The 21420-nt window shown below is 46.0% G+C and overlaps 2 protein-coding genes across 7 annotated transcripts in view; both read right to left on the bottom strand.

Moving 5' to 3' along the window:
- LOC123751720 (calponin-3) overlaps positions 1-11086 on the bottom strand; it is a 141329-nt gene extending 130243 nt beyond the window's left edge. For 3 of the 5 annotated variants that reach the window (XR_006772125.2, XR_006772126.2, XM_045733806.2), the window contains exon 1: positions 10671-10840. Coding sequence is in view for 3 of the 5 variants with exons in the window: in XM_045733806.2 (XP_045589762.1) it covers positions 10671-10721 (51 nt within the window). In the remaining 2 variants the exon portion in view is untranslated. Of the gene's footprint in view, positions 1-10670 lie in introns of all 5 variants that reach the window. The other 2 variants (XM_045733821.2, XM_045733826.2) reach the window with 2 other exon arrangements.
- A 5639-nt stretch (positions 11087-16725) lies between these two features.
- The window catches only part of LOC123751753 (aminopeptidase N), a 28603-nt gene continuing 23908 nt past the window's right edge, over positions 16726-21420 (bottom strand). For both annotated transcript variants that reach the window (XM_045733845.2, XM_045733837.2), the window contains exons 16-18: positions 20436-20579; positions 19731-19812; positions 16726-17330 (exon numbers count right to left, since the gene is read on the bottom strand). In XM_045733845.2, coding sequence (XP_045589801.2) covers positions 17160-17330; positions 19731-19812; positions 20436-20579 — 397 coding nt within the window. In that variant the 3' untranslated portion in view covers positions 16726-17159. The remainder of the gene's footprint in view (positions 17331-19730; positions 19813-20435; positions 20580-21420) is intronic.

The raw sequence follows: 21420 nt of genomic DNA, 5'->3' as shown, positions 1-21420 counted from the left end.
CTGAGTAGTTGAATCTAAAATAATAACGCTTGTCGGCCCTATAGTGCCCTCACACACCCATAGTGTGTGAGGGCACACACTATGGGTGTCACACTATGGGTGTCACACTATAGGGCCGCACATTGTCGGCCCTATAGTGCCTCGAGTGTGTGCAAGTGTACGGGGCGCACACTTGCACACACCCAACATCCACGTGTAACACTATATATGGTCTTATTTAATATTTCACAGTCACACAGGATATTGGCGGCGCCAGGCTGTCGGCCCTTAGCATTTCAAAAGTCACTCCTTTCAAGTGTTAATTGTTCACAGGTTGAGTAAAGGTCAGGTGACCTCGCTCTCTGCTAAGCTGATAATTGCAGATGGGCGGCTGTGTTGTTTCCATCAAACAAGCCGCTGTCTAGCTGTGGTAGGAAGATAGCAAGAGGCCATCTCCTGATAGGCGGAGTTTAGCTCCCGGTTCCCCCTTAAATACTCGTGGAAGTGTGCATTTGACATACATATATTACAGATATAGACAGGGAGAGAGGAACATTGCTAGGTCTATACAGGCCTGTCAAAGGCCGGCTGTCAGTCAGCCGTAACAATTGACAGTATTGGGCAGCGCCACTCATCCTGTGAGTGAACATACACACCCAACATTTGCACTTGTACAATACGGTTCTTCAACTAAAAATGATTTTTAACCAACGAGATAAAAAAAAATTTAAAACTCTTTTACAACTCCTGCGCCTTAACTAATCCCCAAATGGCAACTTCTTAATGTGCTCTGGGTTGTGAACACTTTTATGTCAGTGTTCCACACAAGCTTGGTTAAATCGTCAAGACACGAATTACAGTTCACAGTTGAGCAATCTGTCGATTCCGTTGACGGGGCAGACCGCGGGGGCCACTACGGGGCAGAGAGCAGACACAGAGAGAGCAGACACAGCCAGCAGCCCCACAGGTGATAAGTTTATCAGGGCGGCTTCCTCAGATATCCCAACTTGTCCTGCCTTTCCACGTTTTCACTGCCCGAGCGTTGGAATGCTCACAAGTCCCTCACTCCCTCTACCTTCCGTCCCTCACTCCCTCTACCTTCCGTCCCTACTACCTACACTCTCCCTCCCTTTCCCTCCCAGAGAGAGGAGTGATCTCCGAGTGGCTTTGTCCACACAATTTAATTTTTGATTTGTTATTTTTTGCCCCGAAAGGCGAGTTTAGTGGTCAGCGACACTCATCCTGTGAGTGAACATGCCGCCATAGCAGCATGTACAACACCCCTAATAGGAAGAAAACCCGCTGGGTTCATCCTGTTACTAACTACGGGCTCACCATAGCCCGTGCTACCTGGAACTTTTTGTTCCAGGTAGCGAATCTTAAACATCATCATCATCCTGTCACTTGTACCCAGACACAACTGGAACTTGCTTAATTGTCTCAAGTAAACAGTTCATCAAACAAGATTAATAACATTTGCCAACCACTAAAACTTACGTTAACTTGCGGGTGCAAAATGGGGGGAATCTTTTTAAGAACGGTATCTATATTTGACAAATAATGTTTTTCTAACTCAATGTGTGGGGTTTATTACTCTACACATATTTCTCATGTCTCTCTTAAGTGAGCACGGTATCTCTCATGACGGTGTCCGTCACTCTCACCACAGACTCTATAACCCCGTTGTTCAGCTGTTTCCAACCCGAATTTTCAGGTGTATTTGTATTCAAGACGAATTTTCGCTATTACCGATTCTCTCCCGCGGCCACTTCCCCTTCGTCCAAAATGTGGACGAAGGGATTGTCAGCTGCAACCACATTGTACCAGCGTACAGGTTGACTGATTTGTTTATCTCCTTTCCTCAGTTACCTTGTCACGGTGATATAGCCTGATAATACCTCTAATTTGTATTAGTCTTGGGTATGAAGTATTCAATATGGTTTCCGCCAGCGCCCTCAGCAACCACCACATCTGCTCGTTCATTTCCACAGATTCCAATATGGGAATCTGGAATTTGACTACTCTTCTCTGATTGGTTAATAATCTCACAGCTCTCAAGATTTTTACTATCACGAGGTTTTCTGCTTTTTTTTTTACCAAGGCTTTGTTGTGTTGCTTTTCAATCGATCCAGATCACTGCACTGTTAGTGTTTCTTTGAATGTTATTGTAATAACAATGGCAGTTAGTTCTGCTTGCGTTGAAGAGGCACAGATCTTAATATGCTTCATGAAGAAAAATGCAGAACAAGTCTCTGAACGTTTACCTCTGCGAGTCGCAACCGTCAAATCGAAAGAGGGATTTTGTAGCCCTTAGTTGAGGTAATGTAACTCCACCAAAACGCTCCTTTCAAATATACTGTACATGAAAATCACAATTGCTATTTTCTTTCGTTGCCGTGTTCAGTCCCAGCCATGCTCCCTCCTCTACCATAACTGGCTTATCAGACATTATTTGCGTTCTGGTGAACCACCAACTCCCACCAAGAGTCAGAAACCTCCAATACAGGGGCCTAATGAACAAAGTGTAACAAAGGAAGAAATCAACAATAATGATGTTAATTTAGAGGCCCAAAAATACAAGCACCACAGCATCGTCCATAACCAGCCACACATACAGTGTGGATAGATAGAATAAATAGAATAAATAGAACTGTTCTATTCTGTAACTAGCTCATCAAGATTGTAACTTGCTTAGCTAAATGAATTGTGGGGTTCAGTCCCTGAGCCCATTATGTGCCTCTGTAACCTTTTCCACTACCGCTTACAAGATGGGTATGGGGTGCATAATAAATGAACTAAACTAACTATCCCCAGGATAGAACTTTAGGGATAACAGGTTTACGACGACAAATTTTTTTTCGACATTTTACATCCACTCGGTAGACCGAAAAAAATTCAAGGAAGCATTCTAGTTCCCTGTTACACAATAAAACGTACACTATCTCACGATCTCCAAGATTGCTGTTAACTCCACTATAATGTCGAAACATTTCACCTTCAAACCGTCCTATGTATAAACAGCTGCGTCGGACTACACACACACACACACACACACACACACACACACACACACACACACACACACACACACACACACACACACACACACACACACACACACACACACACACACCAACTAAATTATGCAACATGTATAGATCCTGTATGTGAGGTCACGTGTGGCCACGCTCCGCAGAAACATTACATAACTCGGGATATTTAAGTAAAACGGCGATACAAAGTGTATCATGACGTTCAGAAAAAAAGAATACAGTGATTGACATTAAAGATTTGTTTTAATTACAAAAAAAATATCGCACCCCGTGGCAAGAGTGCCCTGTATACTGTAACTTTTTGAGAACTATTGCGTGAAACACCCAGGGAAGTGCATTGGGTAAGACACTATAAACATTTCAGTGTATTGGAACTAACTCGGTGGGAATTACAAGGTGGAAGCAGAGCCGGCAACCACACGTCTAATAAAGTGGCGGCCACAAGACCCAGAAACAATTTATCAACAATGTATACAATTTTTCCTCCGTGGATGATCTACCGACGCAGAGCTCGAAAGTCATTATTAAATGGAGTGATTTACATAATACTGGAAAACGGAATTAAATATGTGAACACAACGAGTATAATAATGAAGTATGATCGCGGAAACTGGCAACTCGCTCACCACTCCCGCCAGGCGACCTAAGAACAGAGGCGTCCTATATAACCACACCCAACACACAAACTGGGGAAAAAAAAACTTTACGGGCTCACCATAGCCCGTGCTACATGGACATTTCGTTCCGAGTAGCTAAATCTAAAAACAACAACAACACTTAAACTGCAAGCTACAGCCCTACTAAGATGGCATAAAAAATGACAGATCTCACAAATAGAGAAACTGGCAGTACCCGAAGAGAGAAAAATGTCCAGAACAGACTAAAGATGTGGGGTCATGTCTTGCCTCCTTCTTAAGGAAGTGCTGTAAGCATACAATGTGACGTTTGTAAGAATAGATTTCCCTCGAGACGTGCAGAACGACTTTAAAGTTACACTTCAAAATGGAACGTACTGGATTTATTACAATGACAGACCGATGTGGACAAGCCTAGTCCTTTTAATTTTGTTTGACTCGTGATGCAAGCATTATGCGGAGGATTACGTTGGTGGAGGACAGTATGGGACCACGCCAACGACGACCACCACACAAGGTATCACACCAGGGGACGACCATCATACAAGGTACCACACCTGGGCACGGCCACCACCACCACCCAAGGTACCACACCTGGGCACGGCCACCACCCCACAAGGTACCACACCCGGGCACGACCACCACCCCCACAAGGTACCACACCTGGGCACGACCACCACCACCCCACAAGGTACCACACCCGGGCACGACCACCACCCCACAAGGTACCACACCTGGGCACGGCCACCACCACCCCACAAGGTACCACACCCGGGCACGACCACCACCCCCACAAGGTACCACACCTGGGCACGACCACCACCCCACAAGGTACCACACCTGGGCACGACCACCACCCCACAAGGTACCACACCTGGGCACCACCACCACCCTACAAGGTACCACACCTGGGCACGACCACCACCCCACAAGGTACCACACCTGGGCACGACCACCACCCCACAAGGTACCACACCTGGGCACCACCACCACCCCCACAAGGTACCACACCTGGGCACGACCACCACAAGGTACCACACCTGGGCACGACCACCACCCCACAAAGTACCACACTTGGGCACGACCACCACCCCACAAAGTACCACACTTGGGCACGACCACCACCCCACAAGGTACCACACTTGGGCACCACCACCACCCCACAAAGTACCACACTTGGGCACCACCACCACCCCACAAGGTACCACACCTGGGCACTACCACCACAAGGTACCACACACCAGCGTCCACAGGCAACACATGATGAGTAAGCGTGCCTGACACGATAATGGTATGACCTACTAACACGCCACCATCCCTCACACATCCCCCTCCCCCCAGTCACCCCCACCAGGTGTGGGGCCTGGTGGCTGAGTGGACAACGCTCGGGATTTGCAGTCCTAAGAGTCTAGGTTCGAGTCTCGGCGGAAGGAAATGGGCAGAGTTTCTCTCACTCTGGCTCGGGGAGTAGAACTCCAAAGACCCTCTCTCCAGGTACCCACATTGGTCGATCACAGGTAAAAGAATCAAGTATGTTGATCTAGTCACAATAGCGTGGATGAATCAAATTCAAGAACAAACAAAACTTGAACCGCAATGAAAGTGACGGACTAAAAATGTCATCACTTTCACTGCTATTCATAAAGGCACTCACATGTATGAATAAACTTTATGATTGATGAATTGAGGTAATGAAGCAGTTGAAAATTTCAATATTATGGCAACTTTGATAATAAAAAACAATGAATATATAGTAAATTTAGAAGTGCATCATGACCCTAGAAATTTTCTAACAATTAACAACTAAATATAAAGAAATAGGCCTGCAAAAAAATAGGTCTCGTGTAATTAAAACAAATTTACACTTTCGCAAATACGTTCGAAAAAGGGGTCAATATAATCAAGGTATATGTTAGTACTCAAATTGTATGACGGTTGGGATATACCCAATCACAGTCGAGTAGGCCTCTGACGTCATTCCCTACATGAGAGCTGGTACTGGCCGCTCTGGTGGCAAGGGTCAGTATCCCACGAGGCTAGAGTTAGGTAGGACCTCGGCGGCCACATATATACCTTGTTGCCTTTACTCAATAGACTGTTGAAGTGAAGTACTGTGCATTCTGTACAACCAAGCAAGCACCATACATCTAATGGTAACGAATTTGGAAAGGAAACGAGTTTAGGCATTGTATGTACTAGCTCTATCTATAAATTCATCAATATCTGTATCACCCCTTGTTATGTATGTACTTTACCTAAATAAACATTTGAATGTTTTAATTTTGAATATATGATAAGGAGCCTTACTCTCAGGGTCCTTATTAATACCTGATTTATATGTACCTTATATTATACGAGCCTCCTGCTTCTAGTGTTTTATTTGGGTAACTTTACCACTCATTATAAGCCTTCACCAGCCCCCATACAGACAGACACCCTAGGACTTCACCTCACCCCACAGACACACCCTAGGACTTCACCTCACCCCCACACAGACACACCCTAGGACTTCACCTCACCCCCACACAGACACACCCTAGGACTTCACCTCACCCCCACACAGACACACCCTAGGACTTCACCTCACCCCACACAGACACACCCTAGGACTTCACCTCACCCCACACAGACACACCCTAGGACTTCACCTCACCCCACACAGACACACCCTAGGACTTCACCTCACCCCACACAGACACACCCTAGGACTTCACCTCACCCCACACAGACACACCCTAGGACTTCACCTCACCCCACACAGACACACCCTAGGACTTCACCTCACCCCACACAGACACACCCTAGGACTTCACCTCACCCCACACAGACACACCCTAGGACTTCACCTCACCTCACCCCACACAGACACACCCTAGGACTTCACCTCACCCCACACAGACACACCCTAGGACTTCACCTCACCCCACACAGACACACCCTAGGACTTCACCTCACCCCACACAGACACACCCTAGGACTTCACCTCACCCCACACAGACACACCCTAGGACTTCACCTCACCCCACACAGACACACCCTAGGACTTCACCTCACCCCACACACACACACACCCTAGGACTTCACCTCACCCCACACACACACACACACACCCTAGGACTTCTTATGTGGTCTTAATCAGCTGTTCACCATTGCTATCTTGATAGCTTCTCTTGTTCAACTCATTCGCCAGTTACAGCCCCGCTCCTGTGCCAAGTAAGTCCACTACGGGCTCACCATAGCCCGTGCTACTTGGAACTTTTGTTCCCAGTAGCTGAATCTATAACAAAAACAGCTGTTCAACTACTCTCAGGTAATTCAGCCAGAAATACCTGTCCATAGCAACAAATAAAAGTTTTTTACGGCGTTTATTACTTGCTCCAACACCCAATTGTGTCACCTAATCCGAACACACGAGCCTGACTTCTGTCTCAAAGTTATTCACCTGTTCCAAACACCCTGATCCTCACCTGTCATTCTCACCTGTTCCAAACACCCTGATCCTCACCTGTCATTCTCACCTGTTCCAAACACCCTGATCCTCACCCGACAGTTACCCAAGGGTGTCCTTGATCCAGGACAACAATTAGGCTATTCCTAATCTTGACAGTTTGCGAGGATTGAGCCAAAGCTCCCGGGCCCCACCTTTGATGTATCAGTCGAGCTGGAAAATGCCAACCTCTTGGGCGTTTTTAAAGTTCTGAATCTCTCTATTGCTACTTGGCTCACTCCACCTGCTCCTTGGCAACCTACATACATAAGGACCCCTTCCTGATAAGGACCCCTTCCTGATAAGGACCCCTTCCTGATAAGGACCCCTTCCTGATAAGGACCCCTTCCTGATAAGGACCCCTTCCTGATAAGGACCCCTTCCTGATAAGGACCCCTTCCTGATAAGGACCCCTTCCTGATAAGGACCCCTTCCTGATAAGGACCCCTTCCTTATAAGGACCCCTTCCTTATAAGGACCCCTTCCTTATATGGTGGTGGTCCAGTGGTAGGTGGCTAAATCGAAACTTCTGCTTGTGTTCTAGACCTTATTAAATACCGGTTTGGGAATGAGTGTTCATTCACGTATCACGTAGGTAACAGGTAATAGATGATGAGTCGGGGAAGAGTTTCAACATTAAGTTAAAGAAATCTAAGAGTGTGTGTGTTTGAATATATAGTGTCCTTTCTGAGCCTATAGACTTCCTTCAGTGTCCAGCTTGCTAGTAGCTATCAGCCGAAAATGCATTTAACTGACGATGGACGACCCTTCGTTTGTTCAAACATGAAGGGTCTTCCTTTGATATTTAAAACCAAAGTCATAAATTAAACAGCTGTTTTATTTTTCCTTAGGACTACAAACGCTGGTCCAAGCTCCATATATTTCACAAGGACCAACTACCACCAGCTCTTGATCACTATTTACTCAACCTCCAAATTCCCTCCGCGACACCTTCAACGTCCACCAAATTGAAAAATAACGACCTCCAAGAATTGACAAAATGGCAGCGAGGCGTAAAAACGTTTGTATAAACAAGCGTTGGCACCTGAGGCAGGACCGGCGACGCGGGCGCCACCTGCCCGCCTCCCTCCTAACTCAAATCATCACTAACATCAACGCTCTTTCTCAGGTTCATCATGACAAGAGCCGTGTTTTGTCTTTGTTTTGCCATCGAAACCGGTTGTGCTCTAGCAACGAGAGTCGCCTCTTAATGCTTCGTGTGTTGCTCCACCGGTCTGTGTGGTGATGGGTGTGGCAAGCCATAGTTCACGTGTGTGTGGAGTCACTATCTACTACATGCCACGTGTGTAGAGTGAATCGTTTAATACATATAGTACTCAAAGCCTCATTTCGTGGCCCTAAGAGCCAAATCACCTCCGATGTTTAGTGATCGCAAGTGCTGTCAGCAATGACCCGGGAATGTCTCATCCGAAAACCATCACTCTTATATATGTAATTGTCATTACTTTAAAATAATATGCTAATGTAATAATAATACAAGTAACCAAATAAACCGCAAATCTGATTCATAATGCAGAGACTAAAAGCAATTTATTCTGCAATAATCTTGGATATAATGAAGCCTAAGCCGAGACCAGAGCAGGGAGCCAGCACACGGGGAGCAGTTATGTGGTTGCCCTTGATGAGAGAGTGAGGATGCAAGGCTCCCCACACACACACACACACTCACTCTAACACACACTCACACACCTGCCTCGCCTCCCTGGCTGGTGTCTGTCCTCTTACGGTACAACCTGTAGGATTGTCTGACCCTGGTGACCACCTCCCTATCAAACAAAATGTAATTTTCGGTATATATGAACGTACGTGGGACGAGGAATGACTGCTGTACAAACGTCAGCTACAGCACGTTCAGCCATAATGAATATACCGCCTTCAAGGAACTTAATAAAAAAAACAATGTCATTAAAAAACAAATCTAAATATGCTTCGCCAATAATAACCTAAATTGTCACATTATTCAACATGCTTGTACTGATGGAGGGGGGGGGGGTAGACCCCCTCCATTCATACTCCCCCCCCCCCCCCTTGAGACAACACACTACACATGCTAGGCACGAAAACATCCAACGCATTATATGCTGGGAGACGATAATGCCTAGCCTAGCATATGCTGGCAGACGGCACAGCCTAGCCGAGTATGATACAATGAATGCTAATTTTCCTATATTACCCTGATGCCTACATACATATTTAGTGGAAAAGGCTGCCTAGTAAACCAGTGCGAGGAGACAGATGGAAGTTGTATGGAGTGACTCTCTCTCTAACATGCAGAGGAAATGGCTGATACAAAAACATTCTACGTGAAATGTTCTTTGATTCACTGTTTATGATGGCCGAATTCGTCAGAAACGGTACCTCTGTCAATAATATTCAGGGAACACGCAACTGTAACGCTTCACATCGACGCAGTTTCTGGGAACTGTGGAAAACGGGCAACTTCAGTTTTATAGTAAACATTACATGCCTCACATGTTTCCTTCAATGCACAAGTGCGATGATTATGTTCTTGCTAAAACGGAAATATTAGGCTGCACAGAAAACAGTTGCATAGAAGAAATTTACCCAAGTTTTAAGGGGCAACGTGTGTCAGATAAGCGGCACAGATAATCAACAAGTGTCGGAAGCGCACACACACGCACACGCACACACACACACACACACACACACACACACACACACACACACAGTCATACAAACACACCACACTTTTGGGTGTGAGGGGAAAAAAAGGTTGATTAACAGTTGAGGCGGGCCCAAAGAGCCAGAGCTCGACCCCCCACATGCATAAGTAGGTAAGTACAGCCATACAAACCCACCTACACCCCCAGCCAGCTAGCCAGACACCCCCACCCCACCCACACACCCAACCAGACAAACACACACCCACACACACCCAACCAGACAAACACACACCCACACACACCCAGCCAGACAAACACACACCCACACACCCCCAGCCAGACAAACACACACCCACACACCCCCAGCCAGACACACACACACCCAGCCAGACAAACACACACCCAGCCAGACAAACACACACCCAGCCAGACAAACACACACCCAGCCAGACAAACCCACCTACACCCCCAGCCAGCTAGCCAGACACCCCCCACCCACACACCCAGCCAAACACACCCACACACACCCAGCCAGACAAACACACACCCACACACACCCAGCCAGACAAACACACACCCAGCCATACAAACCCACCTACACCCCCAGCCAGCTAGCCAGACACCCCCCCACCCACACACCCAGCCAAACACACCCACCCACACACCCAGCCAAACACACCCACCCACACACCCAGCCAAACACACCCACACACACCCAGCCAGACAAACACACACCCACACACACCCAGCCAGACAACCTATGAAAAAAATATACATCGAATCCAGCAAGGAACAAAGAGCCAAGTGTGTTGACTAGCCAAGTGTGTTGACGAGCCAAGTGTGTGCTCGTCAGGCCTGGAACACATCTCACCTTCATCTGACACTCCCTGCTGAGGCCGTAGGAGGGACCGTGGTACGCCATACTATAGACTGCTAAAACACTGGGGGGTTATCCAGAGGGGGAGGAAGGCCACGAGAGCGGCGAGGGTGAGGGTGTTCACTGGGCGAGAGTCAACTAGCGAGTGAGTGCACTCGGCCCCCCGGCCCGGCCGACCGACCCCCTCCACTTTCACAGGACAAACCTAATATGGCAAGGCCGGATGATACCAGCTGTTTGCCTTATCTCTCCCTCTTCATCGTAGCTAACTTGCGATGCCGGAATGAGTGCGGTAATCTGACGGCTTTCGTAAATCTAGAGCTCCAGGGAGAGGAGTGGGCGGGAATTTCCGCGAGGTTTCTTAACAAGACTTGAGGCAAGGAGCACACGGGCACCCAAGTCTCTGACCCAGCGGCCAATCAGATTAGAGGATGAAGTGAGTCACTTTTGTCGACCAATGAGATCTTGGCTAACAGTCGCCTCGGTGATGTCACTATGACGTCGAAGGTGAGAGAGAGAGAGAGAATCTAATCTGCCGGCGTATGTTTGGATGGCATGTGTCACGCAGGAGATCTCCTGCAGGCATCATGTCCTACACCATTACTTAATTGTAAACAAAAGACAAAATAACTGCCATAGTACCCTTCCTCACACAATCTCCTCTGCACTCATAATTCCTCAATACATGTGCGCAAACTGGTCGGCCATAAATCAATTCTCAAAGGTCGAAAGCACAATGCCATAAGTGTTGCCCTAAAAGCAAAAAAAAAAACCACTTGTTTTTGCGACTGTTAATTGTCGGACTTGCCACATCATCTGCGACAGACGACGGTGACTGCCGCTAACTGCATAAGGCAAGGTATTTCCTTGGGGCTCAATATGGGTATATCTTGATCCAGCGTCTCTCTGTCCGCCCCGGCGCTCATTTTCTCATTAGTATACAAATGTTTTATTCTAATAATTGTTTTAAAGTCTTGCCACAGTCGCATAGTGTTTTTATTATTGTAATTATTACACACAGAGTAGTCACTGTGATTATTTTTATTGTGATTTTTATTATTTAAATTATTATTGTTTTTGTTTATATAATTATTTTCATTGTATAATTAATATTGCTTCTAATATAATTATTATTTCTGAACATATTACTGTTGTTACCATAATTATTATAAACGATGAATGAACTTTTTCACCAGTGCTTCCTGAAGCAGAGTGGGTACAGTTGCCTGTAGCAGTGTGGGTACAGTTGCCTGTAGCAGAGTGGGTACAGTTACCTGTAGCAGTGTGGGTACAGTTACCTGTAGCAGTGTGGGTACAGTTACCTATAGCAGTGTGGGTACAGTTACCTGTAGCAGAGTGGGTACAGTTGCCTGTAGCAGAGTGGGTACAGTTGCCTGTACTGTAGCAGAGTGGGTACAGTTACCTGTAGCAGTGTGGGTACAGTTACCTGTAGCAGTGTGGGTACAGTTATCTGTAGCAGAGTGGGTACAGTTACCTGTAACAGAGTGGGTACAGTTACCTGTAGCAGTGTGGGTAGAGTTACCTGTAGCAGTGTGGGTACAGTTACCTGTAGCAGTGCGGGTACAGTTACCTGTAGCAGTGCGGGTACAGTTACCTGTAGCAGTGCGGGTACAGTTACCTGTAGCAGTGCGGGTACAGTTACCTGTACTGTAGCAGTGTGGGTACAGTTACCTGTACTGTAGCAGTGTGGGTACAGTTACCTGTACTGTAGCAGTGTGGGTACAATTACCTGTAGCAGTGCGGGTACAGTTACCTGTAGCAGTGTGGGTACAGTTACCTGTAGCAGTGTGGGTACAGTTACCTGTAGCAGTGTGGGTACAGTTACCTGTAGCAGTGTGGGTACAGTTACCTGTAGCAGTGTGGGTACAGTTGCCTGTAGCAGTGTGGGTACAGTTACCTGTAGCAGTGTGGGTACAGTTGCCTGTAGCAGTGTGGGTACAGTTACCTGTAGCAGTGTGGGTACAGTTGCCTGTACTGTAGCAGAGTGGGTACAGTTACCTGTAGCAGTGCGGGTACAGTTACCTGTAGCAGTGTGGGTACAGTTACCTGTAGCAGTGTGGGTACAGTTACCTGTAGCAGTGTGGGTACAGTTACCTGTAGCAGTGTGGGTACAGTTGCCTGTAGCAGTGTGGGTACAGTTACCTGTAGCAGTGTGGGTACAGTTACCTGTACTGTAGCAGTGTGGGTACAGTTACCTGTAGCAGTGTGGGTACAGTTGCCTGTAGCAATGTGGGTACAGTTACCTGTAGCAGTGTGGGTACAGTTACCTGTAGCAGTGTGGGTACAGTTACCTGTAGCAGAGTGGGTACAGTTACCTGTAGCAGTGTGGGTACAGTTACCTGTAGCAGTGTGGGTACAGTTACCTGTAGCAGTGCGGGTACAGTTACCTGTACTGTAGCAGTGTGGGTACAGTTACCTGTAGCAGTGTGGGTACAGTTGCGTGTAGCAGTGTGGGTACAGTTACCTGTAGCAGTGTGGGTACAGTTGCCTGTAGCAGTGTGGGTACAGTTGCCTGTACTGTAGCAGTGTGGGTACAATTACCTGTAGCAGTGTGGGTACAGTTGCCTGTAGCAGTGTGGGTACAGTTACCTGTAGCAGTGTGGGTACAGTTACCTGTAACAGTGTGGGTACAGTTACCTGTAGCAGTGCGGGTAAAGTTACATGTAGCAGTGTGGGTACAGTTACCTGTACTGTAGCAGTGCGGGTACAATTACCTGTAGCAGTGTGGGTACAATTACCAGTACTGTAGCAGTGTGGGTACAGTTACCTGTACTGTAGCAGTGCGGGTACAATTACCTGTACTGCAGCAGTGTGGGTACCGTTACCTGTAGCAGTGTGGGTACAATTACCTGTAGCAGTGCGGGTACAATTACCTGTAGCAGTGTGGGTACAGTTACCTGTAGCAGTGTGGGTACAGTTACCTGTAGCAGAGTGGGTACAGTTACCTGTAGCAGAGTGGGTACAGTTACCTGTAGCAGTGTGGGTAAAGTTACCTGTAGCAGTGTGGGTACAGTTACCTGTAGCAGAGTGGGTACAGTTACCTGTAGCAGAGTGGGTAAAGTTACCTGTAGCAGTGTGGGTACAGTTACCTGTAGCAGTGTGGGTACAGTTACCGGTAGCAGTGTGGGTACAATTACCTGTAGCAGTGTGGGTACAGTTACCTGTAGCAGTGTGGGTACAATTACCTGTAGCAGTGCGGGTACAATTACCTGTAGCAGAGTGGGTACAGTTACCTGTAGCAGTGTGGGTACAGTTACCTGTAGCAGTGCGGGTACACTGTACAATATACCCCCCCCCACCACCACAACAAATTTGGCGTACACCTAATTATTATTAATACAGCATTCAATATTGTGTTGGTATGACTGAGTGTGAAGGAGAGGAGTGAGGGAGGGAGGGAGGAGATGAAGGAGGGGGTGTAGAGGCCAGGTATTATTATGGGTTCCCTGCTGACCACACTGATCACGTCATCAGCAGGTGTAGCTGCCCCCTCTACACCTCACTCTGGTCACCTGTTGTGCTTCCTCCCCCACACCTGCGTCTCAACACCCATACCACACCCTACTATGCACCCCAAAGTCGTACAAATGGGTTAACATTACTGTGGTTTCTCCCCTTTAGATGTTTGGCCATTCCTATTAGCGCTTATAATTACTTAACTACTTAATTAGCAAAATAAGGGTTGTATTTTTAGGCAATGTCAGCATCAGAAAATTTTGGCGCGTTCTCTATTGCTCTCATCAGTTTCTTTTTCATTTCTCGTTCTTTATTCGTGTTGTTTAGGGACTTGGCAAGGCAGGTGTGGAGGAGGAGAGCGGCCCCCGGCGCCACTTTCCACCCTTGTGGCCTATATTCTTGTACAACCTCCCTTTCGCCTTGTGGTAGACACGAGTTGTGGCCGCTGGGTTCTTGGAGTGCCCCCTGCTGCAAGGTGCAGGATATGGGGGAGAGTGAGAGAGAGAGACAGAGAGAGAGAGACAGAGACAGAGAGAGACAGAGACAGAGACAGAGACAGAGACAGAGACAGAGACAGAGAGAGAGAGAGAGAGAGAGAGAGAGAGAGAGAGAGAGAGAGAGAGAGAGAGAGAGAGAGAGAGAGAGACAGAGAGAGACAGAGAGAGACAGAGAGAGACAGAGAGAGACAGAGAGAGACAGAGAGAGACAGAGAGAGACAGAGAGAGACAGAGAGAGACAGAGAGAGACAGACAGAGACAGAGAGACAGAGAGAGAGAGAGAGAGAGAGAGAGAGAGAGAGAGAGAGAGAGAGAGAGAGAGAGAGAGAGAGAGAGAGAGAGAGAGAGAGAGAGAGAGAGGGAGAGGGAGGGAGGGAGGGAGGGAGGGAGGGAGGGAGGGAGGGAGGGAGGGAGGGAGGGAGGGAGGGAGGGAGAGAGGGAGGGAGAGAGAGAGAGAGAGAGAGAGAGAGAGAGAGAGAGAGAGAGAGAGAGAGAGAGAGAGAGAGAGAGAGAGAGAGAGAGAGAGAGAGAGAGAGAGAGAGAGACAGAGACAGAGACAGACAGAGACAGACAGAGACAGACAGAGACAGACAGACAGAGACAGACAGAGACAGACAGAGACAGACAGAGACAGACAGACAGAGACAGACAGAGACAGACAGAGACAGACAGAGACAGACAGAGACAGACAGAAACAGACAGAAACAGACAGACAGAGACAGACAGAAACAGGCAGAAACAGACAGACAGACAGAGAGAGAGTGAGAGAGAGAGACAGACAGACAGACAGAGACAGACAGAAACAGACAGAGAGAGAGACAGAGACAAAGAGAGACAGAGACAGAGAGAGACAGAGTCAGAGACAGAGAGAGTCAGAGGGAGAGAAACAGAGAGAGAGAGACACACAGACAGAGACAGAGAATGTACCCTATGCCATTCACCCAGCAAAGTTGGGATAGGCTAGCTCCAAGAATCTGGCCTCTAACCATAGCTAGACAGACAGACACACATTCTCTCTTACATCTATACAGCAGACGGACTAGGAGCGGCATACTAGGCAGTGCCCGAGATGGGCTGCCTCTCCTCCTCCCCTCTCCTTCTCTTCCCCCTCTTCCCCCATCTCCTTCCCCCTCCCTTTTCCTCCATCTATCTACCCTTACCAACCCTCTCCTCTCTTTCCCCTATCTTCCCTGTCTGGCCTCTAACCACGAATAGACATTTTCATTTATATGTTTATAGAATGGATACCTGGATGCACCCAAGTCTCTTCTCTCTCTTCGCACCACATCCTCCTCTCTCCTTAATTCCCTCCTTCTCGCAGAAAACCTATTAAGTAGCACTGATACAACTGTATGGGTCTGTCAGAAAAGATATTATGGAAAATTAAAACTCTGGGGAAACACACCAAATCTTTGACACTTGACCGTGAAAATTGCAAGAGGAGTTCCATAAATGCTAATATTTCTTAAAGTGTTTAACTTAGCCTGACCTCGACCAGCCTATGTCCATCCTGAACCCCTGACGTTTCCCCCTGCAAAGTTCAACAAGGCGAACCCCAAACATCTGGCCTCCAACCTTGGCCTTACAGATGAACAAACTCTCGCTTTAAGATATAGATGGCCGCAGAGCCATTTGTACAGCTAAATGTGGTATAGTTAGAAATCCTACATCTTTCCCATTGTTGTCGACAGCCTTTTCCCCTCATATCATGGAAGAAAATCCTTAAGATTGCAAGTAAATTTTTTCCCAGACATGGCACCTGTCCTTTATCGCCATGTTGTTGAGGATCCGAAGTTGGTCACAGAAGAACTGGGTTCACACTTTTCAGTTGCTAGCTCTGGTACTCGTCTTCCTCCTCCTTTCCTTATTCATAAGTCTCTTAATGAATCTTTTCCTTTAGACTTCCGCATTCCAGCTCCCCTATAATGACCCCTTTTTAATCTTTCTGAACTGACTGGTAGTGGAGGTCAAGGTCCCGATCGTCGATATGTTAGTATATATAAGTTAGTTACATGTTCCCGTTGTCATCCCGTAGATACTTATGGTGTAATTTAGGAATTGTTTGTAATTCTGAGTATGAATTTAGTCTTTATTTTATAATGTAACGCCCCTTTTGGTGTCTGTACATAAGCAATTTTCACATATAGTATCTGTGGATTTATCATTCACATCATAATACAAAATAATTACCTCTAATTAAAGACTAAGAATATACATATCATTTAACAAGGGTAATGTGAGACACCATCAGGACCTATAATAAAACAATAAAATAAACGATCATTTAGCAATATACAGAACTTTTGCTGAGGTTATGAGACAACATCTTCCAGCACCTGCGCTGAGGCCGCATGAAAGACAGCATCAACTTCCAGAAACGTTTGGATCGTATCATTCTTGAGATGCTGGTCAGTTTGAGAAAGAAAAAATTTACTGCCTTCCCTGTTAATAAGGGCAAAGTAAAACAAATGTATTGTATTTTCAATATTTTCAGGAGCAAAGGTACGACTTATATATCTGAGAGGTGAGACGAGAAGCCCTTTTGTCTCAGCCAGTCTACGATGGTGTCCCTGTTGGTCTCCCGCCAGGCTACGTTGATCCTTGTCGCCTCCAGCGCCTGCGTCGTCGCTCGCTCTGCTGTCAGCAGCCGACCCCTGTTCACCCACTCGAACTCTTCCAGCTGCAGGAGGGACAAGGGGAAGGGGGGTGTTAGTGACCAATCAGCTGCAGGAGGTGCAAGGGAGTGTGTTAGTGACCTACGAATTGATATATTGATTATTTCCGCCGGATGCTGCTAGTTTATTGCACACCCTCATACTCATCCTGTGAGCGGTAGCGCAAAAAGGATTACAGAGGTCTTTAATCGAAAGGTCTTTATCAGACCTCAACGGAGATTATTACGTTAAGAATCAAATCTATCCTGCACACCTTATAATTATACTGTCAGATAGCTATTGAAAGGGAATAATCTGTAACTATTTTTTTTACAGTTAATTATTATAAATTAATGGTAGGTCTTTTCGCTACATAGTTGTCTTGAGGTATGGAGATATTACAGGGTCATAGGGAAATAATAACTAACAATAATAATAATAATAATAATAGGACTAATTATAACATGTTATTATTAGTCTTCACAATACTGTACAGTGCTGCAGTGTAGTGCAGTATCATCCACCTCTGGAAGTGGATGATAAACATGATAATTATAGTTTACTTGAAATGTGAAAGTGATAAGGAAGGTAATCCGCATTTCATGTTCTTAGATCTAATAGAACTACCTGATCAGAAAGCAGCAACGATTGCTGGGCATCTATTGAGCTGTCTCAATTATTATGATTTTGATGACATTTGAAACAGAACTTTGTAGCATTTGCTAGTGATGAGGCCAGTGTCATGCTTGGTGTCAAATCTGATGTTACAACCATTCTCAAGGAACATTACCTTGATATAATAATCTGGCACTGTCTTAATCACTGATTGGAACTTGCAGTAGGTGATTCAATGAGAAAAGTTCACGGAATTAATCACTTTCAAGCATTTATGGACAAATTGTTCTCCTACATTCTTGTACAGCCACTAGCACGCATAGCGTTTCGGGCGAGTCTACTCAGTTTACAGTAGATCACATCTACATCAAAAGGAACTATCTGAATGTGCCTCACAACTTTAACACAGTTGCAAAATAGGCCGTGTTATAAGCACCAGGTAGGCGGGCAGCGTGTTTCGAACAGTTTCAGCAGTGTGAAAAAAAATTATGAAGCACTTTGTTTTCATTCTGAAAAAAACAGTGAAAGATGAAACAAGATTTGGAAGTGATAGAAAACCCAATGAAGGTCTGTTGAAAAAAAAAGCTAACTTCAGAACAGTTTCTATTGGATTTAGCTCTAATGTATGACACATTGCATGAACTTTGTTTACTGTCAGAGTGTCTACAGAAACACACTACTGTACTTCCATTGTGCATGCAGACAAACCGATTCAACGGACCATAAGGTCATTGCATGGAATTGAAGAGACACCTGGCACTAGAACTTTAAAAGCTCAAAAGACAATTGAAAAGGAGAAATTTGGAGGAATTACCGTAACAAGCAACAAGAAAGTTGTCTCCATTAATTATTAACAGTTTCTTACAAGTCTTGTGAACAAGTTGCAGCACCGTATGTTCACGACATCATCCACGAAGGGTTCTCAAACTTCTGAACCTCAAAGTATGTATAAATCACTGCTAAGTGAAATGTGTGTCCTTGACAAGGACTACTGGCCTCATTAACTACCACCTTATTACGGAGAAGCTGAAATAGTCTCTCTAAGAGGTTTGAGCTTTCTTCTTACTCAGCACTAAATACCATTAGAGACTATGTGGAGGAGCATGAACACCGCATCCTCCAAGATTTACACACATTACTGAGCTGTTTACAAAGTATTGATATTAGTACTGTTGAGTGTGAGATGGGATTCAGTCACATGAACCTGATAATAACACGCTCAAGAATTCTCTTAAATTATGTATCAGCGCTTGTGTGTTAAACTACATGGACCTCCTCTAGTTCAGTGGAATCCTGAGCTATATACCATATTATGGCTGCGGTGCCACAGATCAGCAGATGACACCACGACAAGAGTTGCTTCACACCCCCAAAAACATCTCATACCTCACCCTTTGTGGAAACTATTGTGAAACTTCTCACTGGTTGTAGTTTGTGTGCACTATGTGTTTTAACTTCTTAAATTGATAATTATATTTTTTTCTTTATTTGATAATTATATTTTATGATAATTAGCGAGTATAAACACGAAATACTTAATCGTGTGACATATATAGAAAAATTATAGGAAATGACAGGCTTTTGTCAGGCCCACCAGAGCTCCCCCTGTGTCAATACACTACTTTCCTCTTAATCTCATATGTTGTTTATCTACTGGAAACAGTGGATAGAGTGCAAGGATTTCACATATTTTACCCTTAGTAATAAGATGGTTTGCCATTTTATACAACGCTGGAATGGTGTTCGCCAGACTGCCTACCCTATCCTCTAGCCTCTCCACTATCCTGCCTACCACGAAGACGCCACCTTACCTCGTGGAGGAGTTGCGGTGTGTTGAAGGATCTGGTTACAGCTTCTACCATCTTGGGAAGGGCGAAGAAGGTATTGCCGATACTGGGGAAATGAGAGATGGGCGATAAACGATAGACGAATATTATAAGAACGTAAACATGTAAATACAATTCAGAAGGTTTGCTGGCCCGAGCGGGGAAGCTCCTATCTATAGCTTTTACACTCAAAATATTTACATATTATGATGTAAACTTTACAGTGAGTTTATGTTTAAGATGCTACTCGATAAACTCTAACTCGCAGCTGTAAATATTTCCAAAGCATCTTTTGCATTACACACCCAACCCACACATTTGGAAATAATGGAAGTCACGACGTTTCGGTCCGCTCCGGACCATCAGAATTTAGATAATGGTCCAGGACAGACCGAAACGTTAGCATTTACATTACGCGAGTGATGCAGTACACGAATGTGATTCGAATGCAGGAAAAAACTAGAGGAAACTTTGGATTCATGGAAACTTTGAGCATAGTTTTCAGTCATGCACCCTGATCTTATCAACAAAGCAGCAGCCTGTCCTCATCAACAATGCCAGAAGTCTTATGAATGAAAAACACTTTAGACAAGGCCGCATCCTGTCCTCAGGCCAGGCTCGTTAAAGCGGCGCCCCCCTCCCCCGCCGCTTTATTTAAAATTTTAATTAAAATTTCGTAATAACACTCACTAGTCTGTGATATTTTGCCAGTTTGCTCTCATGTAGTCCCAGGCGACCAGGGTGCCCACTCCGTCGCTAGCAACGCTCATGAAGGTGTTGGCAGCGTCCTGACGCCTGATACTCGACGTGGCATTGAACGCCCCCTCCAGATACCTGTCCGGAAGGAAGGAATTATCAGGAGAAGCGCCAAGGCATTACGCACGCACTTCCTATAGCACTAGGAAGAACGTCTTCTATTGGACGACGTTGGACTTAACGGTATGATAACCTGTTGTCTTATTCACCATGTGTGTGAGGCACTCGGCTGGTACACTCATCCTGTTTGTACACCTTACCCTTTGGTAGGTCATGCAGTACACCCTGGTGTGGGTCATGCAGTAAACCCGGGTGTAGGTCATGCAGTACACCCTGGTGTAGGTCATGCTGTACACCCTGGTGTGGGTCATGCAGTACACCCTGGTGTAGGTCATGCAGTACACCCTGGTGTGGGTCATGCAGTACACCCTGGTGTAGGTCATGCAGTACACCCTGGTGTGGGTCATGCAGTACACCCTGGTGTGGGTCATGCAGTACACCCTGGTGTAGGTCATGCAGTACACCCTGGTGTGGGTCATGCAGTACACCCTGGTGTGGGTCATGCAGTACACCCTGGTGTGGGTCATGCAGTACACCCTGGTGTAGGTCATGCAGTACACCCTGGTGTGGGTCATGCAGTACACCCTGGTGTGGGTCATGCAGTACACCCTGGTGTGGGTCATGCAGTACACCCTGGTGTGGGTCATGCAGTACACCCTGGTGTAAGTCATGCAGTGCCCACCCCACCCCCCGGACACCCTCGTCGATGCATCATGAAATCACAATAGCCTGATATATACGAGAATAAATATTTTACTGCTGCTACTTATATTTTACCACATTCAACGTTGCTTTAATTACTACCATTTTTATTACCCCCTTTTATTATTACCTCTTTTTTTATTACAAGAGCTTTATT

The sequence above is a fragment of the Procambarus clarkii genome, chromosome 4 (genome assembly GCF_040958095.1).
Source record: "Procambarus clarkii isolate CNS0578487 chromosome 4, FALCON_Pclarkii_2.0, whole genome shotgun sequence".
Taxonomy (NCBI): Eukaryota; Metazoa; Arthropoda; class Malacostraca; order Decapoda; family Cambaridae; genus Procambarus; species Procambarus clarkii.
This window is presented reverse-complemented; position numbering and strand designations above follow the sequence as displayed.